Source organism: Scyliorhinus torazame, chromosome 13 (assembly GCF_047496885.1).
Source record: "Scyliorhinus torazame isolate Kashiwa2021f chromosome 13, sScyTor2.1, whole genome shotgun sequence".
Classification (NCBI taxonomy): domain Eukaryota; kingdom Metazoa; phylum Chordata; class Chondrichthyes; order Carcharhiniformes; family Scyliorhinidae; genus Scyliorhinus; species Scyliorhinus torazame.
This window is the reverse complement of record NC_092719.1, coordinates 131,147,060-131,159,590: the sequence shown is the minus strand read 5'-3', so window position 1 is coordinate 131,159,590 and position 12,531 is coordinate 131,147,060. Positions and strand designations below refer to the sequence as shown.

General features: G+C 44.8%; 1 protein-coding gene across 2 annotated transcripts in view; it reads right to left on the bottom strand.

Annotated features, from left to right (window-relative positions):
• Window positions 1-1,488: 1,488 nt before the first annotated feature.
• Window positions 1,489-12,531, bottom strand: part of LOC140388277 (ras association domain-containing protein 1-like) — a 157,515-nt gene continuing 146,472 nt past the window's right edge. For both annotated transcript variants that reach the window (XM_072472156.1, XM_072472154.1), the window contains 3 exons: window positions 12,128-12,431; window positions 9,170-9,285; window positions 1,489-3,641 (listed from right to left, as the gene is read on the bottom strand). In XM_072472156.1, coding sequence (XP_072328257.1) covers window positions 3,495-3,641; window positions 9,170-9,285; window positions 12,128-12,431 — 567 coding nt within the window. In that variant the 3' untranslated portion in view covers window positions 1,489-3,494. The remainder of the gene's footprint in view (window positions 3,642-9,169; window positions 9,286-12,127; window positions 12,432-12,531) is intronic.

Sequence of the window (12,531 nt, the reverse complement as noted above, 5' to 3'; positions counted from 1 at the left end):
AACATTTTGGAAATATGGTCAAAGGGGAAAGAAAAATCAAAGTGGCTCAGGACATTCTACTGTGATAAAGGCAATATATACATTCAAATTGTTGATGCAGGTAAAAGGCAGAGGAAAAAGATAATTTGACACGTTATGAAAAAAATGAAGAAGAGTGCCATCAGAAGCAACAAGTCCAAACATGCAGCCTGACCTGGGATAAGAGGAAAGCAATAGGGGTTGATGCCTTCTGGGCCCACAGAAAGCAGATGTGCAGGAAGACAAGTAGCCAAGGCGATGAATGGAGGCTGAAACGTTAGAGAGATGTTGTAGAGTTTTAGTTGATTTATTTTTTGGTCGTGTAGGGAGAATTTTCCCAGGTTAAGTTGGCCTGGATTTATGATAAGAGTGGATTGTCCAGGGAGAGTGGATTGAACAGGCTCGATGGGGCTGGATGGCCCTTCTTGTTGCATGCTCTGTTTTTTATAAAAACTTCCATGCTGCTGATCTACAATCAAATACCAAATATTGGAGATTCATTGAAAGCAGAGTCACTTTAAAGAACATCTGTTATGTCCTAAATGCAAGATGAGAAAAGTTATAAGCCCACACCATTGATTTTTTAAATATTATAGCCCTGCCTCTGCATTGTAACCAATTCATATTTGTCTGCGGGAAGTGTTTCATGTTCCTTCACTCAAAGACCTAAAAGGTTGAAAGTTGGTGACTAATCTTGTCATTCATTCTGATTAAAATACCTCAAATATATTACTTGGCTTAAATCCTTGGGCCAAGCCCCCTCCCCGTTCACTTGACATTGTGACAATGAACTGGAAGCACAAAGAGAACCGTTGGCCAAAAATATGATCGATCTTCAAACCAACAGGGAATGACTTGTATATCCCAGGGCAATACTCGTGATTAATCAGATATAATGGTTTCTCTTTTGGCTGTGACTGACTCAGAGAGGTTACAGTGCCATCTCTAAAGCAAGAATATTAGGCGTTACCATCAGAACATTAGCTATCAGGACTGGACCAATATGATATTACATATGAACACCTTACAGTTAGCAATTAGTACATTTCCAAAGATTTAGCCCTGGTAACTTGATGTTTCCCCAGCCCCCTCCTAAATATCAAAGATGGTAGTTGAGAAATTCAACTTGCAAAACCTACTTAAGTGGCCCGAGCCTGAAACTGCAACTTGACAGATGACATAGCAGAATTAAATGGGGAGTGTTGTCTTGGCCATTTACAATGGTAAATGTTGGCAGAGAGACATAATTCCAAAATCACAACAATGAGAATTGAGGTTTGCAGTGAGGGAATGGCTGGCCTATTAACTCTTTCTCACCAAGATAGATTCCGTCACTCTAGGTGGTCCATGGCATTAGTAAATTTACATTATTACAAAGGAAAGCTGAACCAAAGCCTTGCCTCAGAATTTCCAGATTACAGTCACCTGACAAATTAGATCACCCAAAACACAAAATCATGAAAAGCAAAAAGGCATCCATCTCATTTTATTGAATAAAACTTAAAATACAAACATAAATTATGAACTTTTTTTTTTTAAAGTTAGGATGCAAGCTCAGCTCAGGTAGTAGGATAAGCTCGGGCTCATTTTGCTTCATATTTTCACTGTCAATCCACATTCTTCATATTGCCACTTTCCATGATTCCGTTGCATTCACACAAGAATGGGGGAGGAAGGAGAGGAGTGAATAGATAAAGACAAGCAGCTCCACATTGCCACCGCTCATGGCATTATGCCTCTTCTTCTGGGAGACAGTGCCACAGGGGCCAGGCACCCCTTTGGATTGCACTAATTTTTCACTTTAGCCCAGATAGCTAGGGCCAGCAGCCTATTCGACCCTGGAGGGCATCTGACCTTTTCCTGATCTGATGTCCACAGAGGTTCGCTTTCCAGCAGAAAACATAAGCCTGCCATCAGGAGCAGGGCCTCTGCGCAACATTCAGCTTCCCAAATGCTGAAGACAATCGCAGGCCAATGAGAGAATGAGGTGATATTGAATCCCGTAACTTACAATTTATGAGGCTGAGCTTTCAGTGTCTTAAAACCAACAGCTATTGGGAAGGTTTTTCCATTCCAGGAGATATTTACTGAAATGATCCAGACCTTACAATTCATGCTCAAAATCTCTCAGAATAATCAGACATAAACAACACAACTTGGTATCTCCTCACCTTTAGAGCAGTCAATCTAGTTATAGTGCGCCTACCCTGCACCCACGCCCACCCTGCACCTACGCCAAGCAGGTCCCACCCCACACAAAACAGACTAAATACAGTTCAATTTTAAAAATCTATTTCCTCGCCATTTAAAATGTTTCCTCTCTTGATTTCTCCTCAGATTCCATTCTTACTGGCAAGAAGAATGAGTGATGTGATCCCAGGACTTTTAAAATTTGTTCTGGAGGTGTGAGCATCACTGGCAAGTGAGTATTTATTGCCTATCTTTAATTGCCCTTGATGACGAGTAGCTTACTCAGCGATTTTAGAGGGCAGTTAAGAGTCAACCACATTGCTTGGGTCTGGAGTCATGTGTATGTCAGATCAGGTAAGGACAACATATTGACTTACCTGAAGGGCATTATGATTGTTATGACTGAGTTTATCTTATTATGCCAGATTTATTGAATAACTGAATTTAAATTTCCCCCAGTTTCCATGGTGGGATTTGAACATGTCGTCAGTGCATTAGCACGGGCCTACTGATTACTAATCTCATAATATTGCCACTTTACCAGGATTCTGCTGCTACTTTCAGTCAGTGTTGCATGCAGGTGGGGGAGAGTAAGCGGGTGAAGGGAAGGGGAAATCAGAATCTGTCACCATGCAGTAAGTACCTGGACATTGGCTCAGTAATTCTGCCTCTTGCCCCAGCAGTCTGGCTTAGATAGGAATTCTCTGCCGAGAGAAATTCCACAAATTTCAAAATGAAGTGTCTTTAAAATTGAATTCGGAGATACCCTAACCCCTCCACCCACACACTCATATCTATGTATCACAATCTCCCGAATGGTTAAGTGAGAATACAATGCGGACTCCTAAAAGGTTGCTACAACCACCCCACCAACTCACGTTATGTAGAAGCAGTAAATGAACCATCCAGATACTTCAAGAAAAGAAAACACCGATCTGCCTGCATTCTCCTCCATGTTGGTGTCTGCCGGCTAAACTTGGATTAAAGTGACAAAGGGACATCCCTCCGCAGGTTGGAACTTCCCAGCTGTCGCCCCTAATGGTTCCATTCAGCTTCAGTAAAGATCACTCAGTCACACTCAGTCTGGAAGAGGCTGTACACCCCCCAATAACCCACTCCACTCGCAGTAACCCCACTCGTAACTCGTATTCTCCACAGTTCATACTATGTCCCCGGCCAGGCAATATTGTTTTTAGACCTTCTCACCGTTCATACGTGTGCGCGCGCGCGTGTATTTTATTTCCCCCCTTTCTCTCTCTCGCGTACAGGGTGGCGAGGGGTCCCAGTCAGCCTGGGGAGCGGTTGGCGAGCTCCTCTTGCATCTTCTGTCTGCAGCGGGCGTACTTCCCGAACATCTGTTTGACATGTTCCTCTTCCTCACGCTGAAGAATTCGCAGGAAGTTCTGAAGCTCCGGCACAGTGAAAGCATCCCACTGGAAGAAAGACAGGATAGACAGAAATTAACAGAAACGCTCAGGGACTCAAAGACTCAATACTACAATTCTGTTTAATTCTCCTATTTTATCCAGTTCAAATTAGTTCGGATTGGAGGCAATTGCAGAACCAACAAACTTTATTATTCCAGGGTCTTGTGCATGGTGGTAAAATGTGTAACTGTTGGGAAAACAGGTAAGGCGCAATTGGAGCCCGGGGAGCCAAACAATGATGGAGCCAAAACCCAAGGTGCCAAGCAATCACAGGGCTGGAGTCAAGGGAACCACGTACGATGGGCCCGGAGCACGGGGAGGCAAGTTGCGCAGGGCTACAGCTGGGGGGACATGGACGTTGGGACCGAGGAAAACAATGTCTTATTGGACCCAAGGAGGTTAAGTTTTTTAATGTTGGTGGGACTGGGGAGAAAATAGTGACTGTGGAGGGGGTGTGTGCGCGTGCGTGCGCACGCGCGCGAGTAAGCGTGTGTATGTGGGAATGAGTGAGTCAGTGAGTGAGTGTGAATGAATAAGTGACTGGGTGTATATGTGTGATCGGCACAGGCTTAGAGGGCCGAAGGGACTGTTCCTGTGCTGTATTGTTGTGTGTGTATGGGAGTGAGTGGGTGAGTGTGTGAATGAGTGAGGAAGTGACTGGTGTGTGTGTGGGGGGGGGGGGGGGGGGGGGGGGGAGAAAGAGTGACTGAATGTCTATGTGTCAGATGAGCGACTGAATGACTATGTGTCAGATGAGCGAGTGACTAAGTTTGTGTGTATGTTTGTGGGAATGAACAAATGACTGTGTGTGACTGTGTATGGGTTTGTGGGGTTGGAGTGAGTGACTGTATGTGTGGAGGAAGTGAGTGGTTGGGGGTGAGTGAGTGACTGAGTGAATGAGTGGGTGGGGGCGAATGTGAGTCTGCCTTACACTCAGTCTCGGTTTTGTCTCTCACTGTGCCACACCAACACATACTCATGCATGCAATCCACACACTCCTTCCCACATAAACTGATCCTCACAACATTCTGATAACTTTTTTTAGCTCAAAAATGTATTGCCACGACATTGCTTTACATTTGTTCTGCAACTGTTTCTTAAAATGTCGGCTGCGATTTAATGAAAACATTTCGAAATGTGATTCTGGGCAGGTTTGGCAGGGTGTTTCTCGCCGGCTTTTTTGCTGAGATCTACCCAGGTATTTACCCACACTTAGGGCAAGATTCGCCTTTTGGGAGACTTCGTTCTTCCACCAGAGGTGACTTGCAACTGATTTGCATTCTCAGATCAGAAAGCAATTCACTATGCCAGTGCCAGGTGGCAGTGCCAAGGTGCCACCCTGCCCTGACCACCCAGGGGTCTCCAATGGACTGGAGGCACCAGCAGGTGCCGTTATGCAAATGTGGACCACTCATAAATGGCGCCATCGCGAGGTCTTCCAGGCTCTGGCGTTTGTTCCCGGGTGCTGGGATGATCCGGCGCAAACATATTTAAATGAGCCTGATGGTTAATTTAAATATGTAAATCTGGATCTCACCCAGTGAGGATGAGATCCAGATCTTGCGAGGCATTGCAACGAGATTTAGCGCCTTGTCGTGGAGTCGGGCGTGACAAGGCCGTTTGATAGTGCACGTCAACATTTTTGAAACTCAATTTATCGTTGTGCCAAACACTTTCTGAAATTTGATAATCAGTCCCTCAAGTCTCCTCTACGCCAAGCAAAAAATTTGGACAACCCTGCTTTATAGCATCTTTCATTACCGTTGGCACCTCAAAGTGCTTCATAATGAATCAATGGAATATTTTTGAAGGTAGTAACTGTTGTAACATGGGCAAAGTGGCAACCGGTTTATACATAATAAACTCCCACAAACAGTAATGAAATAATCACCAGCTAATCTGTTCTGGTGATGTTGGTTGAGGGATAAATATCAATCAGATCACTAGGGAGAACTCCGCTGTTCTTCCTCGGATTAGTGCCAAGAGATATTTTACTCCCCCGCGAGAGACCAGACTTTCATGCGAAAGATGGCACCTTCAGCAGAGCAGCATTCCTTCAGTAGAGCAGCATTCCTTCAGTACTGCACTGGAATGTCAGCCTAGAATAAGTGCTCAAATCTATGGAATGGGGTTTGAACCTTTGACTCTCTGACTCTCGGGCAAGAGTGTTATTACTGAGCCAAGGCTGACATGGCTTTGCCCGAGTCCCACAACACAGGGAAAATCATCAACCATAACACAATGGAGATGACGATAAGAAAACTTCAAAAACTGCAAACCACATCCTGTGTGACTCATTAAACTTAGCTCATTCTAACTACAAATATGCTACATTAGTGAGCATTACTCAGATCAAAGTAATTATTCCACCAGGAGGGAGAGGAGGCCTGGCTCTTATCCATCCCAACCAGAACCAAATTTTGAATTTCACGGGTTTGATTTGTTCTAGAGATGAGAGCATCATTGACATGTATTGCTGATTCCTTGTTCCTTTGGTTTGAAGCAACTGAGTATCGTGCAGTTAAAAGTCAGCCAGAGTGCAGTTAAAAGTCAGCCAGAGTCAGTTATACCAGACTGGGTAGGGATGGCAGGTTTCTTGTTCTCTTATCAAGGGTAACCATGTCATTCATCAATACTAGAAAAACATTTTGAACAACTCCTTAAATGTGAATTCACAGTGGCAGCTCCAGGCTATTCATCAGCGCTGTGGATATTTCTCTCTTGTTCATAGCTGGGAAAATTCTGATACCCGTTTGTTGTGTTTGGTCCTTTATACCTTACGAAGGAATCCACCAAACACTTTTCACTTGTCCAAACCAGAATCTTTTATTGAGTCTCGTCTGGTAAGATAGGGATCTGTTATAGAGCACATTATCATGGAGTCTGCTTATTATTCTTCTGGATTCTGCACCTAGCACTGACCATTCACCTGTATGTCTTATTACTCTCTCAATCTTCTTCTGAAATTGGCTGGATGTGGCTTCCCTTATATGGCAGTCACTGGTCACATGACCTTGGTCTTGAGACCGCATAGTGTGTCTACACTGCTACCTGCTGTTTGGACTTCACACACCATCCATCTATGATATAGCCCATAGGCATATCAGCACACCGTTCTCCTGAATCTGAAATCGCTTACTTCCTGTGGCTGAGGAAATCCTCCCAAAGACGGCATTAGACCTTCCAGGGGAACCTCTATTGTGGTCTTTGTTGCTAGACGAATCCAAAAGAAATGTTGAGAACACCAGGAACTCTGGATCGCCTTCATCGACCTGACCAAAGTATATGGCTCAGTAAACCGTGAGATTCTGTGAATTATGTGCTAAAAGTTTGGAAGTCCAAGAAACTTAATCATAACCCTGCAACTACTTCATGATAATATGACTACAACGGTCTTGAGCAGGAGATCTGAAACAGATGCCTTCAAAACCCGACCAGTGTCAAGCAAGGATGTGTGATAGCCCCCATACTATTTACAATCTACCTGACAATTGCTATTCACCTCAAAGATCAACTGACCTCTGGCATCAGTATTAAATACCGCCGAGATGGAAACTCTAACCTCAGTCGCTTCTGTGCCAAAACTAAACTGACCACCATAGACATACATAGAACATAGAAAATAGAAAATACAGCACAGAACATGATCTAGCATCGCAGATGACTTTGTGTCGTTGCCCACTCTGCATCAGATTTGCAAGTCACTCTCGATATCTTTAATTCAAGAAACCAGACTTGTTCGTGAATGTTGTCAAAACAAATTTCACATCAACCCACAGCTGGTCAGCCAAACATTTCCACTTCCCAGATGTGTTGAAGGAGACACTCTGGAATATGTGAACACTTCCCATACCTTGGTACCCACCTCTTTCAGAAGGCCACCATTGATGAGATCCAACACCAGATCAGCTGCACCAGCTCAGCCTTCTATAAAGTATTTAACAACAAAGACCTCTCCTCTGCAAGTCAACAAAAGTCCTAGTGGTCATCACCACATTCCTGTACTGCATTGAGACCTGAACTGTGCATCAGAGACACATAATAACACTGGCAAAATTCCATCAGCAATACTTCCACCGACTAGGTACTCTGTCCACATGGCTGAAAACCATTTCCCGCGAAGTCCTGTTTTCTCAGCTCTCAAATGGCCAACATTTCAGAGGAGGACAAAGAAAACATCTCAAAGACACGCTAAAGCTGTACTTGAAGTGGGCCAGCATTGACATCAGTGACTGGGAAGAACTTGCTACTAATTGTTGAAAATGGCGACAACCTGACCATCAAGCTGGGACGGCATGTGGCGCAGTGGTTAGCACTGGGACTGCGGCGCTGAGGATCCGGGTTCGAGTCCCGGCCCTGGGTCACTGTCCGTGTGGAGTTTGCACATTCTCCCCATGTCTGCGTGGGTTTCACCCCTACAACCCAAAGATGTGCAGGTTAGGTGGATTAGTCACGCTGAATTGCCCCTTAATTGGAGAAAAAATAATTGGGTACTCTAAATTTGTAAAAAAAAAAACTTGACCTTCAAGCTGCACCACACTTTGAATCACAACATCTTAAAAAAAATTTTTAGAGAACCCAATTTTTTTTTCCAATTATGGGACAATTTAGCGTGGCCAATCCACCTACCATGCGCATCTTTGGGTTCTGGGGGTGAAACCCATGCAAACACGGGGAGAATGTGCAAACTCCACACGGACAGTGACCCAGGGCCGGGATCGAACCCGGGTCCTCAGCGCCGTAGGCAGCAGTGCTAACCACTGCGCCACCATGCCTACCGAATCACAACATTCTAATGGTGAGGCAGAGTGGTAACAGAGAAGGAAAGGAAAGGAAGAAAATCCTGCATTCAGGATCCCACTACCTCGTCGGTCAAACCATCACATGTGCTCAAGGATCTGCAGATCAAGAATCAGCCTGTTCAGTCACACGAAGACCCATGGAAAAATCTCGCTACCCTAAATCATTCTCGAATCAAAGGTCAACTGCCATCGATGAAAATGAAATGAAACGAAAATGAAATGAAAATCGCTTATTGTCACAAGTAGGCTTCAATGAAGTTACTGTGAAAAGCCCCTAGTCGCCACATTCTGGCGCCTGTTCGGGGAGGCTGTTACGGGAATTGAACCGTGCTGCTGGCCTGCCTTGGTCTGCTTTCAAAGCCAGCGATTTAGCTGCGTGCTAAACCAGCCCTGAATGAACCAGTTGGATTTTTAGGAGAATCCAATCTCTTTGTGGTCACTTTTACTGTTACCAGTTTTTTTACTGCTAGATTATTAAAACTGAATTCAAATTTGTCTTGGTGAGATTTAATCTCATGAACTCTGGATTAGGAGGCCAGGCCTATTGGATTAATAGGTCAATAATTTAACCACTGAACCCCTGAATATCCACCCAGTGAGAACAGGACAGTTTTGAGTCAGAGAATTATGTTCCAGCCTTCCCGATTTTACTCTGAGGGAGGAGCTTTGCTCTCAATCCGGCACTTTACACCCAAATCAACAGGCAGCTGCTCAATAATATTCCCACTCACGTTCACTTCTCCCGTCTCATTCTCTTTGAGGACAAGGCTTAACATCTTCTCATCTGGCCCAGCCACCAGCCTCAGGTATAAGGGGTGCTCGTCATCAGAAAGCTTCCGAGTGTAAACTGCAAAGGAAATAAAAAGCTTGAATTTCATTATGAAACTCATACTGAGTTTTATACTTCCTGGATCAGGTACTGGGGCACCAGCCTGGAATGCACACAGAAGCTCACGATGAACCCTCTCTTCAATGGCGAGAAGCACTCTAGTCTGAACCCATAACTGCCTGATTGGGGAATCTATGCTCTGAAACAGATGCTGGTTACTTTGGGCGGGATTTTCTGGCCCGGTGACCGGAGAATCCTGCCCAAATTCAATCGATTTTTCCACTGTCCGCATCTCGCCTGTGGCGATCTTGTGGCAGACGGGGCAGAAGAATCCAGCCTATTTTTTTGTTTTAATAAATTTAGTGTACCCAATTCATTTTGTCCAATTAAGGGGCAATTTAGTGTGGCCAATCCACCTAGCCTGCACATCTTTGGGTTGTGGGGGCGAAACCCACGCAAACACGGGGAGAATGTGCAAACTCCACACGGACAGTGACCCAGAGCCGGAATCGAACCTGTGACCTCGGCGCCTAGAGGCCCCAGAGTTGGCCCACTGTGCCACCATGCTGCCCCTCCAGCCTATGTTTTAATCAGATTAAGTATGGGCAGTTCCCCATGGCCTATTTTTCAGATCATTACCAGCAACAAACATTCTGCCAAATTAGAGTTGGTCAGTCACCTATTTGGAGACTGTGAACACCCTTAACACACTCAAATATTTTCCCACTCAGTAACCATTACTGAATTCTCAATATCATCGAGTTGGGAGACAAGCTCAATTTCAACAGCTCAGTGTCCCAGAATTGGGAAATGTAGGTTCAACCCCCACAGTTTGGGAGATGAAAATTTAATCCCCATTGCTGGTTTTAATGGAACGGGAGATGCAGGTGTGATTCCCCACTCCTCTCGGTGTCGCCACAACTTGGATCGCGCAGGTTTTATTCTGTGGAATTCAGTCGTGGAATTGGGAGGACCAATTGGGAGGCTCAACGTTACTGAGTTGCGACACGACACTGACGTTGTGATGTCTCTCAGCAGTACCGAGTTAAACTGAACAGGGGAAATCAGGCTTGGATTGTAGCTCAAGACATAGTTGTTTACAAGGGGCACTGGCAAATGTCAGTCTGTGAAGGTCAGGCTGACTTGAAAGATTTTTTAAAAAACACCAAAGCATTGTTTGCATAAATGAGCCATAAATAAACTTACTTGTCTGGCAGATTTTTAATGCCACTTCATGAAAAAAAAAAGCCCTACAAATTATTCCTGCAATAGAATGAACTGAATGATTTCACAGAGATAGATGTCAACCCGCTGGGAAAGTACAAGGCTCAAACTTCCTGAGCCTGACTGTGCTCCTTTTAACAAAAGCCATTTGCAAGGGAGGGGACAGGAAGCACACCCAGCCAAGTCCCGAGCGAGGCAACAGATAGGCCAGAAATTCACATCCTCCCATCAGGGAATTGGCAGCGAGTTGGGAAAGTGGATCTGTTTGTCTCAGGATTTCCTCACAATGGAAGTGACTGTGAGGGCCTCATCAGCTTGATAAACTGGATGTGGTCTATCAATCTCCACACCACAGAACACAGGCTTTATTAGGAACAGGAATAGGCCTTTAGGCTTCCAAACAAGCCTGTTCCTTTTCATCTAATTGCCTCCAGCTGTCCTTCACAGCTAACCTACTGTTCTAGCAAGTTCTTTTAAAAGATTTATTCGCCTCGTGTGTGCCACATAGTCTCTGATATTAATGCCCGCGCCAAAGTTAGAACACTTGAATTTCCAGCTAATGGAAAACCTGGTGCAATTATGAGTATTAACCTCTGCACACAGTTCTCTGATTGGTTCACCCAGCTCGTGGGATTCTACTTCAGGAACTGGCTGATGTCAATTTTGGGCCTTTAGCTCCCTAATTTTGTTTTTGATTCTAACTTGTCCGTGCTACTTGAACTTCTACGTTTCTCCATGGTAGGTCAGTAGCACGGTGATTAGCATTGTTGCTTCACAGCACCAGGGATGTGGGTTTGATTCCCGGCTTGGTCACTGTCTGTGTGGAGTGTGCACATTCTCCCCGTGTCTGCATGGATTTCCTCCGGGTGTTCCGGTTTCCTCCCACAGTCCAACGATGTGCAGGTTAGGTGGATTGGCAATACCAAATTGCGATTAGTGTCCAAAAATGTTAGGTGGGATTACTGGGTTACAGGGATAGAGTGGAGGTGTGGTTTTAAGTAGGGTGCTCTTTCCAAGGAGCGGTGCAAACTTGGGATGGTCCGAATGGCCTCCTTCTGCACTGTAAATTCTATGATCTATGATCATTTGCCTGGATCTCACGTCCTGGACATTGGAACCTGGTTCCATTTGTTGGGCTGAGTTAGCTGCAACTCAGTGGGTAGCATTCTTTCCATCGAGTCTGAAGACTGTGGGTTTAAATCCCATTACTGAAACTTGAGAGCACATGAACTCAGCAGGCACTCTAGTTCAGCACTGAGAGAGTGCGTGTGCTGCAGTGTTGGAGGTGTCTTTTGGACGAGATGTCAAATTGTGGTCCATCTGCCTTCTAGTAGATGCAAAAGATCCCTTATCACTATTTGAAGAACAGCAGGGGAGTTTCCCCCCCGTGTTTATTCCTCAACTAACATGCAAAATCGATTTTCTGTTCATTATCATGTTGCTGTTTGTGATAGCTTGCTCTGCGCAAATTAGCTGCCGCATTTCCTACACTGCAACTGTGACTAAGCTTCAAATAGTAACTTATTGGCTGTAAAGTGCTCTGTCACGTCCTGAATCACGCAAGGTATATAAGCTATATAAATGCAAGTTCTTTCTTTCTGATCTAAGAGCAGCTGTATTTTTCCATTAGATGTACCTTGATCATCTTTCTCGACCCGTTGAAACAGGGCGAATTTGCGGGGATTGTCCACCACCATGAACTTGTTGAGCAGCGCTTTGATCACCTCGCTGGACTTTGTGTGGCTGCTGATGTGCAAATGCTTCACAGTGTCCTTTGGGAGGTAGAAGGATGTGCGGCGTTTTACTGGCTGTGAGCGTGATGGTCCTGTCGCTTTCTTGCTGCCGTAAATCGATTGAGGCTTCATGTTAGCAGATACGGAGATAGGCCTCACCAATTTCAGCTGAACCTTAATGAACCCGGTGTATGTTCCATCACTGTTCTGTGGAGATTAGAAATGGGTCATGTGAGAGTTGGCATCGGCAATCATTTTTAAAATATATTTACACCAGCAGAAAGATTTCAGAGTCAGAAAGATTTCA